General features: G+C 43.9%; 1 protein-coding gene across 1 annotated transcript in view; it reads right to left on the bottom strand.

Annotated features, from left to right (window-relative positions):
- lamc1 (laminin, gamma 1) overlaps positions 1-13,431 on the bottom strand; it is a 319,589-nt gene that overhangs the window by 102,005 nt on the left and 204,153 nt on the right. Inside the window, exon 3 of the mRNA XM_041207964.1 lies at positions 4,859-4,989. Within this exon, the coding sequence (XP_041063898.1) occupies positions 4,859-4,989 (131 nt within the window). The remainder of the gene's footprint in view (positions 1-4,858; positions 4,990-13,431) is intronic.

The raw sequence follows: 13,431 nt of genomic DNA, 5'->3' as shown, positions 1-13,431 counted from the left end.
TGCTTAATAGGCCTGGCACATTTTCATCCTCCATAGCTAATTTCCCCTTCATCCCATGTGGGCATATCTTCTTTTTTTTTTACTGTTCTTTTGCTTCTTTTTTTATTTGATACGTTCTCTTTAGCCCTTTCTTAGGCCCCTTTTAAGCCCTTCTATATCTTTCTTTTCACCTCTTTTCTTCTTTCTATATTTCTCAATTTTCTTTATAATACTATTTGCACTAATTTTCTTTTATGCCTCACTTGTAAAATTAAGTTTAGTTTTAATTTCTCAAACCACAAAACTCTTCTTTAACACACTTCCTTACAGAAATATTTATCTATTTTGTACTCTACCCTTCACAGATTCCCTGCTACTTATTCATTGCCCTGTTTCCCTACTTTTCTGTCCATTTCTGTTAATTTGGACCAAAATTTATATGTTCCTATTAATTCATTACCTTCTTGCTTTCAGAGTTGAATCGAACTCTATTGTGCTTATTATTAAACAATTGTTCTATTCTCATTATTTGCCCCTATGTAAATAGAAGCAGGAACATACAAGGAAACATGGACAGATTAAGTAAGTTGTAAAACTTTGGCAGATGGAGTTCAATGTGGGGAAGTGTAAGATCATCATCCACTTTGGGTCCAAGATAGACAAATCAGAATATTTTCTTAATGGCAAGAGATAAGAAACTGTGGAGGAGCAAAGGAATCTGTGTCTTCAGGTACACAAAAGTTGGTGTACAGGTGGAAAAAAAAATCAACAAGGCTAATGGAATTGTTGAACTTCATCTTGAAAAGGTTGGGCATTATTCTTCAGGTGTAGAAAGTTTCGCTCAGAGCTACTGTACTTGAGTAATATACTCAAGAGTCACATTCTGAGATCCACACTCAGTGCCATGCGCCGCCATATGAACACACTCGACCTCTCCCTCCAGCAGCACCACTGCACCCTTTTTCAAAGCTGCGCATGCCCCCAGTTTCATTTGATTCTTCGTCTCATCCGACGCCTCAACAAGAAACTTTTTCTCTTTCTCTCAAGTGCTAAGGAACGCAAGCTCCAACAACTCATCGACTCCAAAACCCATCTAGGACCCTCCACCCCTGCCTGTCCCTCCGTCCCCACCCCATCTTCTAATCCCAGCCCCGGCCATGTATTCACTATACCCCCTGAACTTCCCCTCTCCGACGCTGAACGTTCAGTGCTCAGCAAAGGACTTAGTTTCATACCCTTATGCCCTTATCTCAATGAATTTCGGGCTTGGCACGATGCTGAACTCTTCTTCCGCCGTCTTCGCCTCCGTGCTCACTTCTTTGGGCAAGAGTCCTCTCCCTGTTCAACGGATCCTTTTACACACCTCCAATATTCCCCCTCCACCTGGACCCCTCCCTCTGGATTCTTACCTTCTCTTGATCTTTTCATTGAGAACTGTCGGCGTGACATTAGTGGTCTCAATTTCACTGCTTCTCTCACCCATTCTAATCTGTCTCTCTCTGAACTTACTGCACTCCGTTCTCTCAGTTCCAACCCCAACATTGTCATCAAACCCGCTGACAAGGGTGGTACTTTGGTGTCTGGCGCGCTGACCTTACCTCGCAAAGGCTGAGCGTCAACTCGCAGACACTTCCTCCTACCTCTCCCTGGACCATGACCCCACCACTGAACATCACGCCGCTGTTTCCAGGACTGTCACTGACGTCATCTCCTCTGGAGATCTTCCTTCCACAGCTTCCAACCTGATAGTCGCCCAACCTCGGACCGCCCGCTTCTACCTCCTACCCAAAATCCACAAACAGAACTATCCCGGTAGACCGATTGTGTCAGTCTGTTCCTGCCCCGCGGAACTCATTTCTTGTTATCTTGACTCCCTTCTCTCTCCTTGTCCAGTCCCTTCCCATCCGTGAGTCCTCTGACATCTTATGTCAAATCAACAATTTCCAGTTCCCTGGCTCCAACGGCTTCTTCTTTACCATGGACGTCCAATCCCTCTACACCTCCATCCCCCACCAGGATGGTCTGAGGGCCCTTAGCTTCTTCCTTAAACAGAGGCCCGAACAATCCCCATCCACCACTACTCTCCTCTGTCTGGCTGAACTTGTTCTCACACTGAACAATTTCTCCTTCAACTCCTCAAACTTCCTCCAAATAAAAGGTGTGGCTATGGGTACCCACATGGGCCCCAGTTATGCCTGTCTCTTCATGGGGTATGTGGAACATTCCTTGTTCCAGTCCTACTCCGGCCCCCTCCCACAACTCTTTCTCCGGTACATTGATGATTACTTCGGTGCTGCTTTATGCTCTCATCGGGACTTGGAAAAATTTATTAATTTTGCTTCCAATCTCCACCCCTCCATCATTTTCACATGGTCCATCTCTGACATTTTCCCTTCCCTTCCTTGACCTCTCTGTCTCAATTTCTGGTGATAGACTGTCCAAGAATATCCATTACAAGCCTACCGACTCCCACAGCTACCTTGACTACAGCTCCTCTTACCCCGCTTCCTGTAAGGACTCCATCTCATTCTCTCGGTTCCTTCGACTCCGTCGCATCTGTTCCAATGATGCTACCTTCAAAAACAGTTCCTCTGACATGTCTTCCTTCTTCCTTAACCGAGGTTTTTCACCCACGGTCGTTGACAGGGCCCTCAACCGTATCCAGCCCATCTCCCACACATCCGCCCTTACGCCTTCTCCTCCCTCCCAGAAACATGATAGGGTCCCCCTTGTCCTCACATATCACCCTACCAGCCTCTGCATTCAAAGGATCATCCTCCGCCATTTCCGCCAACTCCAGCATGATGCCACCACCAAACACATCTTCCCTTCACCCCCCCGGCGGCAGTCCGTAGGGATCGTTCCCTCCGGGACACTCTGGTCCACTCCTCCATCACGCTGTACGCCTCAACCCCTACCTATAGCACCTCCCCATGCCCACGCAAAAGATGCAACAACTGCCCCTTCACTTCCTCTCTCCTCACCATCCAAGGGCCCAAACACTCCTTTCAAGTGAAGCAGCATTTCACTTGCATTTCCCCCAACTTAGTCTACTGCATTCGTTGCTCCCAATGCAGTCTCCTCTACATTGGAGAGACCAAAAGTAAACTGGGCGACCGCTTTGCAGAACAGCTGTGGTCTGTCCGCAAGAATGACCCAAACCTCCCTGTCGCTTGCCATTTTAACACTCCACCCTGCTCTCTTTGCCCACATGTCTGTCCTTGGCTTGCTGCATTGTTCCAGTGAAGCCCAACGCAAACTGGAGGAACAGCACCTCATCTTCCAACGAGGCACTCTACAGCCTTCCAGACTGAATATTGAGTTCAACAACTTTAGATCTTGAACTCCTTCCTCCATCCTCACCTCCTTTCCGTTTCTTCCCCCTTCCTTTTGTTTTTTCCAATAATTTAAAAAGATTTTTCTTTTCCCACCTATTCCCATTATTTTTAAATCTTTTATGCTCTGCTAGTCTTTCCACCTCACCCCCACTAGAGCTGTACCTTGAATGCCCTGCCATCCATTCTTAATTAGCACATTTGTTTAGATAATATCACCTCCTTCAACACCTCTTTGTTCTTTTGTCTGTGACATCTTTTGATTATCTGCTCCTATCATTGCTTGCTTGTCCCTACAACCACATCACCCACCCCCACCGACTTCTCTCCCCCCCCCACCTTAAACCAGCTTATATTTCACCCCTATCCTAATATTCACTCAGTTCTGTTGAAGGGTCATGAGGACTCGAAACGTCAACTCTTTTCTTCTCCGCCGATGCTGCCAGACCTGCTGAGTTTTTCCAGGTAATTCTGTTTTTGTTTCAGAGTACTATACTTAATTTTGGACACTGCATCTCAAGAAGTATACACTTGCCTCAGAAAGGTTCAGCACAGGTTTACAGAATGATTCTATGGCCTAAAGGATTACGTTATGAGGACAGGTTGCATAAACATGGCTTGCATTCCTCAAGTTTAGAAGGTTGATCCAATTCAGATGTTGAAAATGATGAATTTGATTGGGTAAATATAGAAACTATTGTCCTCTGGTGGGGAACTCAGAACAAGCGGGGACAATCTTAAAATTATAACTAAATCATTCAGGAGTGAAATCATGGAGCACATAAAGGATGATGGAAGTATGGAACTCTGTTCCCTGAATTCAGTCAATGAAGTGGGTCAATTTAATTTTTCAAGACTGGAAATTGATAGATTTTTGTTAGGTAAGGCTATCAAAGAATATGGTACAAAGATGAGTAAAATAGATTTGAGATACAAATTAACCATGATCTGACTGAAAGGTGGAATGGGTTTGAGGAGTTAAATTATCTTCTTCTGTCCCTATATTCCAATTAATTTCTCAACCTGGTAACTATAGGGAGAAAGATGTCATATGCTCCCAGCAACTGCCAAACACTATTGAATGTGAAATTAATCCACTTATAAACATGCACTCTCTTTAAAACCCAAAGTAATTATTAAATAAGCATCAATTAGCACCTAAATTGTTCTGGTATTTCAACTAACTTGTGATCAATGTCCTCTCTAAGTCCTTTCTGTTGCACATGGGATGTCCATTCTACTGTGCAGTACCATTAAATTATGCCTGCGATGACGCACGTGCGGTATCCTGAAGGGGAAAGCTTGTGAGCGGCCTGTATGGTATGTTGCTGCGCACCATGGCTATGCATGCATGCACTTTACGGGGAACAGTGCTCATGATCTACTGATATTAATGGAAAACAATTCACAAAAGAGTTTTCAAGACTTGACAATCTAAGATTACACTGAACTGGTCTCAGGGGGAACCTTAGAATAGAATAACCTGAGAGTTCACTAATAGGCTTTAAAAATAAAATGTTAAAATGAAGGAATAATAAAAGTACCTTCCACCAACTGCAAAGTCTGAAATAGCATAATAGTAGGACTTCAGAACCTTCGGGTCATTAAAAACCTCATCTCCAAAGGTGTTCAACCGATTCAAGGTCACTTTGATGTCAGTTGCCGTAACCCATTCCTGTGAATGAGCAAACAATAACTAGATTAGCGCAATGCCACAAGCAGAAATCAGTCATTGTAGTCTTAAGAATATGCACCAGGGAACATCGTGTAGCAACACACACTTGCACAAACATCTTATTACATTTTCCACGATAATACACCCCAAAAAATGCGTACTTGAAATATAAAGGTAATTAGGCCATCAGATATTATTTGTATTTATTAAATTGTAATTAAAATAAATGCAACTAATTTAGCACTTTTATATTAAAAGTTGCATAATGTGCCATCAAACTATAAACCTGTTTTTTAAAAATTGCAATTTATTCACAGTGAACAGAAGAGATCTTCCACAATGGCTAGGACATTGCTTCTTGCTGATTGGGGAGAAAAGTCTGTATATGTAGTGCAAGTTAAACCAGGGCTGAAAGTTCTCCTCCCCCAAATCACTAACATGCTACAGACCTAAACATTTAGCTTCCAGATGGAACTACCAACCACTAGAATTTAAATTTTTCATTACAAGTAAAAGCTGGGAAAAATATCAAGCTTCTTGAGTGTTGTTGGAGCTGCACTCATTCAGCCAAGTGGAGAGTATTCCATCATACTCCTGACTTGTGCTTTGTAGGTGGTGGACAGGCTTTCAGGAGTCAGGAGGTAAGTTACTCGCCACAGGATTCCTAGCCTCTGACTTGCTCTTGTGGCCAGCTCAGCTCAGTTTCTCTCTTGTTGGAGATGGTCATTGCCTGGCACTTGTGTGGCATGAATGTTCCCTGCCACCTGTCAGCCCGAAACTGGATATTGTCTAGGTCTCGCTGTATTTGGACATGCACTGCTTCAGTATCTGAGTCATCGCAAATGGTGAACATCATGTAATCATCAGCAAACATCCCCACTTCTGACCTTATGATGGAAGGAAGGCCATTGAGTGAACCAAGATCGCACAGTCAGTACATTTTTTCAAAAGAATATCTTCTAATGAAGGTAAAACTTATTTAAGGTATTGCACTAATTTGATTCTGAGGAATGGTAGCTACTATCATGAGATATGGGGAGGGGTAGAAGAAAAGAGTGAACATAAATATCTCTGTCCACTTTATTAACTGGCCTGAGAACGGACAGAGACCTTTATGCAAAACATTATCACTGGCTTGCTTCCATCAATTTTCCATCAAAAAGTTTCAAGATGGAAAAGTGGCAAAAGCAATTTATAATAAGATAAATGTGCATTTGGTAAGTATTATTTTCAATACTATATGCATCCAGCTGATTACAGTGAAGCACACTGGAATGGAATTGATAGCCTGTACCAAGTACAACATCTGATTTACAATAGTTGCATTCAAGGCAGAAACTTCTCACATATTTACACGAGATCTACCATTCACAAAATTGAAGTGCGGACTCCGTGGTCCACACTGTCCCCTAGGGGGCAGGGATTGTCTTTCAAAAAGAAATGTCTTTCAAAAAGAAATGTCTGACCAGTCAAGAATCCACTTCTGCCAGGATATTAACACTAGAGTAGGCAGGTGACACTGCCAAAAAAAATCCTTGGCCAGAATATAACACTTGCTGGGTAAGCGCATGCCCAACCTGACCGAGAGTAAAATGATGCGCATTGACATCAGGCGAGCATCCAAATGTCATCATGCACTCACACGATATTTCGGCTGGTGGATGCGTGTGGGAGTCGGCAGCACACCAGCTGACAATTAAAAGGCCTATTAACGCCAATCTTGCTGCCCGTCCAAACTTCCGGTTGGCAGGCAAGATGAAAAGCCAAGCAACGTTTGAGTGTTTAATGAAACCTCATCCATGGGTGGGATGAGGTTTCCAACAGCAAATAAAAATAAAATATAAATGTTAGCATTTCAGTAATAACATGTCCCTGCTCATGTGACAGTCATATTTTAAATAACTTTATATTTAATGTTCAAAACTCTTCAACTCTGAGGCAGCTCTGTGCCTCAGAGAGCATATCCAGTGCGCACCCACAAACTTGCGCACTCGCCCTCTTAACCCCCCCCGCCCACAGGCAGCGCTGAGTGCCGCCATGCGCACTTGATGCTGGGCGAGCCTTAATTGGCCCATCAGCGTGTTATTGCAGTCCAGCCCCGATCATGGCCAGCGGTCGGCTTCCCGGCCACTCCTGCCGAGCCCACCCTTCGAGCGAAAAATCCTCCCCTAGTGTTGAGTCTTACCATGAAGTAAATTAAGCCCTGCAATCTGTTGCCTCACCAGAACATAATAGCAACAGTGCAGTTTATGCTAAAGTCACACATATTTGGGGAAATTAAACTAAAGCTGTAATTAAATAAAAAGTCCTCACAAAACTTGATGCCCAATCATATTCAAAAAAGTGTAAATGGATTTATAATTATAACTAAAATTCATTAAAAGGCCCAATTGCTGAGCAGTTATAACAGTCCATAGTAACAAAACCATGGCAATGATATGGCAAAAGCAAAAAACTGCGGATGCTGGAAATCCAAAACAAAAACAAAAATACCTGCAAAAACTCAGCAGGTCTGACAGCATCTGCGGAGAGGAAAACAGTTAATGTTTTGAGTCCATATGACTCTTCAACAGAACTAAGGAAAAATAGAAGAGGTGAAATATAAGCTGGTTTAAGGGGGGTTGGGACAGGTAGAGCTAGATAGAGGGCCAGTGATAGGTGGAGATAATCAAAAGATGTCATAGACAAAAGGACAAAGAGGTGTTGAAGCTGGTGATATTATCAAAGGAATGTGATAATAAAGGTACAGATAGCCCTAGTAGGGGGTGAGGTGGGGGGAAGGGATCGAAATAGGCTAAAGGGCAGAAATAAAACGATGGATGGAAATACATTTAAAAATAATGAAATAGGTGGGAAAAGAAAAATCTATATAAATTATTGGAAAAAAAAAGTGGGAAATTGGAAAGGGGGTGGGGATGGAGGACAGAGTTCATGATCTAAAATTATTGAACTCAATATTCAGTCCGGAAGGCTGTAAAGTGCCTAGTCGGAAGATGAGGTGCTGTTCCTCCAGTTTGCGTTGAGCTTCACTGGAACAATGCAGCAGGCCAAGGACGGACATGTGGGCATGAGAGCAGGAGGAAGCAACAAGCGACAATGGCAAGCGACAGGGAGGTTTGGGTAATGCGTGTGGACAGACCGAAGGTGTTCCGCAAAGCGGTCATCCAGTCTGCGCCTGGTCTCTCCAAGGTAAAGGAAACTGCATTGGGAACAGCTAATGCAGTAGACTAAATTGAGGGAAGTGCAAGTGAAATGCTGCTTCACTTGAAAGGAGTGTTTGGGCCCTTGGATAGTGAGGAGAGGGGAAGTAAAGGGGCAGGTGTTGCACCTTCTGCAATTGCATGGGAAGGTGCCGTGGGAGGGGGTTGAAGTGTAGGGGATGATGGAGCAATGGACCAGAGTGTCCAATCCCTGCGGAATGCCACCAGGGGGGTGAAGGGAAGATGTGTTTGGTGGTGGCATCATGCTGGAGTTGGCGGAAATGGCGGAGGATGATCCTTTGAATGCGGAGGCTGGTGGGGTGATAAGTGAGGACAAGGGGGACCCTATCATGGCTCTGGGAGGGACAGGAAGGTGGGAGGGCGGATGCTAGTGAGATGAGCTGGACACGGTTGAGGGCCCTGTCAACAACCGTGGGTGGAAAACCTCGGTTAAGGAAGAAGGAAGACATGTCAGAGGAACTGTATTTGAAAGTGGCATCATCAGAACAGATGCAACGGAGGCGAAGAAACTGAGAGAATGGGATGGAGTCCTTACAGGAAGCGGGGTAAGAGGAGCTGTAGTCGAGCTGGCTGTGGGAGTCGGTAGGCTTGTAATGAATACTGGTGGCCAGTCTATCACCAGAAATTGAGACAGAGAGGTCAAGAAAGAGAAGGGAAGTGTCAGAGATGGACCATGTGAAAATGATGGAGGGGTGGAAATTGGAAGCAAAATTAATAAATTTTTCCAGGTCCAGACGAGAGCATGAAGCAGCACCAAAGTAATCATCAATGTACCGGAGAAAGAGTTGTGGGAGGGGGCCTGAGTAGGACTGGAACAAGGAATGTTCAACATACCCCATAGGACAGGCATAACTGGGGCTCATGCGGGTACCCATAGCCACACATTTTATTTGGAGGAAGTGAGAGGAGTTTAAGGAGAAATTGTTCAGTAAGAAAACAAGTTCAGCCAGACAGAGGAGAGTAGTGGTGGTTGGGGATTGTTCAGGCCTCTGTTCGAGGAAGAAACGGAGAGCGATCAGACCATCCCGGTGGGGGATGGAGGTGTAGAGGGATTGGACATCCATGCTGAAGAGGAGGCGGTTGGGGCCAGGGAACTGGAAATTGTTGATATGATGTAGGGTGTCAGAGGAATCACGGATGTAGGTGGGAAGGGACTGGACAAGGGAATGGAGTCAAGATAGCAAGAAATGAGTTCCGTGGGGCAGGAACAGGCTGACACGATCGGCCTGCCGGGACAATGTTATGGCAGTTGGTGCTGGTGAAATCTTATTTTTTTTTTTATATACAAATGAAATATAGTAAGAGTTGGAATAAATTACTATCCCTTAAAGACATGACTGGGATTATTCTAGCCGAAGGCAGCAAAGCTTTTACAACCATGAATGTGTAACCAGATACATTAGTACAACTATTAGCAACAGACTAATTTCTAGTCAATGGTCACATAATTAAAACCACATGAGCCCACCACTGAACAGAAGGTTCAGGTTATTTGTGCATGTGTGGCACTGTGTTAAACTGCACCTCTTTCAAACTGCAGTGCACATAAAATAGAAATCTGTTCTGACATCGGACTCTTATCCAAATGCGTTCCTGTTTTAAACTGAATCATACAAATCTGCCTTCAATCCCCACTCTAAGTTGAGACCATGATCTAGGTTGACACTTCAGAACAGAGGAACTGATGCACTGCAGAGGCGTCTTCCAGATGAGAGCTTAAACCAAGAGCTGGTTCAGGTAGATGTCAATTATCAGTTAGTACGATTTAAAGAGCAGCAGGGAAGCTTTTCCCTGCCCTGGTCAACATTTATTTCTTAGCTACATTTGCTCCCCATGCCGTGCATGCGCTGTTGTAATGTGGCAACAATCTTTATAGGGGGCAATTTGCAGCAGGGTGCATGCGTGGATATCAAAATCTGGAATTGCAAATGTTTTTATGCTGGCAGTGTCAAGTTAACACCTTTTACTAAAGGGAAACAGTCTCTTTATAAAGTTTGCAACTGCAGCCTCCAGAAGTTTCCGAATCTCCCACTTCAAAGCCTCTCCCCCTTAATCCTGGTCTGTCACTGGAAACAAGCCACAGAATTGCGTCATCACCAGATGGATCAGAAGTCTCCTCTCCATCCCTATCCCTAGACTCTGCACCATGACTGCCTGCCTGCCACAGGGCTCAGGGTGGTTTCAGGATCTGAATAAAATCCAGCTGGCACTGTCTCTCCTGCAAATGACATCATTGGCTTCTGTGCATGCGTGGACGAGTACACATGTGCAGGCATGTATTGGCAGCCATCTTGTGTTAGCAGGAGACACAGACCAAGATTTTCCTGGTCTTTTATCTCATTGTTGTTGGTGTGATCCTGACTGTTACATTTGAATACAAAATAGCGACCATGCTTTAGTTGTAACATACTTTGGGATGTCCTTAAGGCTGGAAAAATACAAATTCTTTGGGGCTGCCTTTGTTTTTTGTTTCAATGTTGCACACAGGCAGTCGACACTGTAGCTGAGCTAACTTTATTGATAACACATTTTCCCAATTTAAACACATATCTGCAGTAACTGAATTCTATCATGACAGGTTCCAAAATGCGCTATTTGACTTTCAATCCGCAGGTCAGGTAACACCATTCCTAGTACAGAGTACCATATAGTATCTAATACTGGAGCCCACTACCACAATCAACTATTGTCATGACATTTCCATTTTTAAAAGACTAACTTATATACAACTCAAGTACACAAAGTCTCTTATCTATTCTTTCTTACTGTTTTGATCAGCTTGTTTTGTCTTTTACTCATCTCTGTACCTCTGGTTTTTTCACAATTCTTCCACTGGATGCTCTGAATGGCAACAGAGGTGATTTTGAAGGACAAGGGGTCTTTTCCAGCTCTATGTCACTCTCACCCCTTGAATAACTTTCAAGACGCTCAGGCTTTTTGACTGGTTATCTATTTCCTCACTGGTGCATTCTGGCTTTTGATCTTCAGTGACACTTTCTGTTTCAGTGCAGGGTTGCATTTCATTTGTTTTCCATAAGATTTTCTGGTTTCTCCTGTACTGTTGTCCATTTGGAGTCTGCGCTATTTAAGACCTTGGTTCTCCCTCTGACAACAGCAGGATCCCCCATCCCTTCATGCTGAATCTTCACTGTCTCTTCCATGTTCAGGTCAGGTAGAGATTGGACACCTCGATCAAAGTATTGTTTCTGCTTCTGCTGTCTCAGTTTGAGCAGATCCTGCACGTTGTTGCTCACTAGCTGTGGAAATAACAGTTGGGGCGCAGTTGGAAGCTTAGTTCTCAGTCTTCTCCCTATCAGGAGCTGTGCTGGAAATGATCCAATGCCTTCTAATGGAGTATTCCTGAAATCCATCAGAGCCAGGTAGGGGTCTCTCTGTCCACCTTTGCCTTCTTCAACAGGTGTTTTAAGGTCTGCACGGTGTGTTCCACCATTCCATTGGATTGTGGATATTTGGAACTTGACGTAATGTGGCAAAACTCCCAGCCCTGTGCAAATTTGTGAAACTCAGTGCATGAGAATCGTGGACCATTATCTGAGATGAGCACTTCAGGTGTGCCATGGCGAACAAAAATTGATTTTAAATTATTTATTACAGTGATGTTCTTACTATCATGTTACTGCAGCACAGACTCAAAACACTTTGAGTAATAATCTACTGCTAGTAGGTACTCACTGTTGTCAAATATGAACAAGTCCACTCCAATTTTCTGGCAGGGCCTCTCTGGAACACTGTGGTTGAAGTGGTTCTTTTTGTTGTGACTTACTGTACTTTTGGTACATTGCACACACATTCACCATTTCCCCAATTTGTACTCCCATTCCAGACCGATACATTATACATCTTGAACTCGTCTCCTGCATGTTTCTAAGTCGAGGTGACTTTCATGTATGCACTGCAGCATTTCTTTCCTCAGTGTTGCAGGAATTTTAATCTTTTCTCCCTTGAAAAATATTCCTTCTGCTACATAAAGTTCCTCATGAAAGTTCTAGTAATCTCATACAGCAGAAGGGGCTCCGCTCCGATGTGTGGTCCAGCCAGTTTGTACAATCTGCTGCAGTTTTCTCAGGGTGGCGTCGTTCTTGGTCGCTTCCCTGATCTCATCCAGTTTGGTTACAAACACAGGTAAGTTTTTTGTCAGCATGTAAACCTGTGCTTCTGTTTTTTTATCCTTTTCCTCAGTGATGGATAAGTATGCATGTGACAGAGTTTCTGCAATGTGCATTTCCTTGCCCGGTTTGTATTTAACTCTGACCTGGTACTTCTGCAGAGGCATTAGGAATCTTTGAATTCTTGGTGGTGCACAGTTCAGGGGCTTTTTAAGTATAGTTTCCAAAGGCTTATTGATCAGACTCTACCTCCACATCTTTGCCATAGACAAACTGGTGGAAGCATTCTAGGCCAAACACAATTGCAACCATTTCTTTCTCAATTTGGGCATACTGCTGCTATGTTTGAGTCATTGCCTTTGAAATGTATGCCACTGCTGCCTCATTTTGCAAGAGGACAGCTCCCAGGCCAGTCTCTGAAGCATCCACTGAGATCTTGACCAACTGACTCACATCATAACACTTTAACACTGGCACCTAGATCAGTGTTCTCAGACTGGATAAAGCTTCCTAGTGACTTTATTCCCAATGCCATTCTACATCATTTTGCAGAAGTTCTCTGAGAGGTGCTATCAGGTCTGACGTGTTCGGAGTGAATTTCCCAAGATAGGTCACCATTCCAAAAAAACCTCTCCAAGTCTTTCTTACATTCTGGAGATGGCATGTTCACGACTGCTTCCATTTTACTCAGGTCCGGCTTCAGTCTCTCACTTGTTAGCACATGTCCCAAGTACTTGATTTCATGAAGACCTATTTTGCACTTTTCCTTCTTCAACTTGAGGTTCCTTTCTCTAGCTCTGGCAAGCACCTGCCTCAGTCTTTGGTTGTGTTCTTCTCGTGAGGCACCCCAGACCAGCACATCGTCGATATAGGTTTCCACGCCCTCTAACCCTTCAAACAGCTGCTTCACTGTTCTGTGGAACACCTTCAGAGTTGAATTAATACCAAAAGGTAAGCGTAAAAACCTGTATTGCCCATATGGTGTGTTAGGAGCCAAATCCATTCAGCTTGACCTGCCAGAAGCCTGAACTCGCATCCAAGACTGAATAGTATTTAGCATCAACTAGCTTACACATGGTCTCTTCTGCTGTGGG

This window comes from Carcharodon carcharias, chromosome 16 (assembly GCF_017639515.1).
Source record: "Carcharodon carcharias isolate sCarCar2 chromosome 16, sCarCar2.pri, whole genome shotgun sequence".
Lineage (NCBI taxonomy): Eukaryota > Metazoa > Chordata > Chondrichthyes > Lamniformes > Lamnidae > Carcharodon > Carcharodon carcharias.
This window is presented reverse-complemented; position numbering and strand designations above follow the sequence as displayed.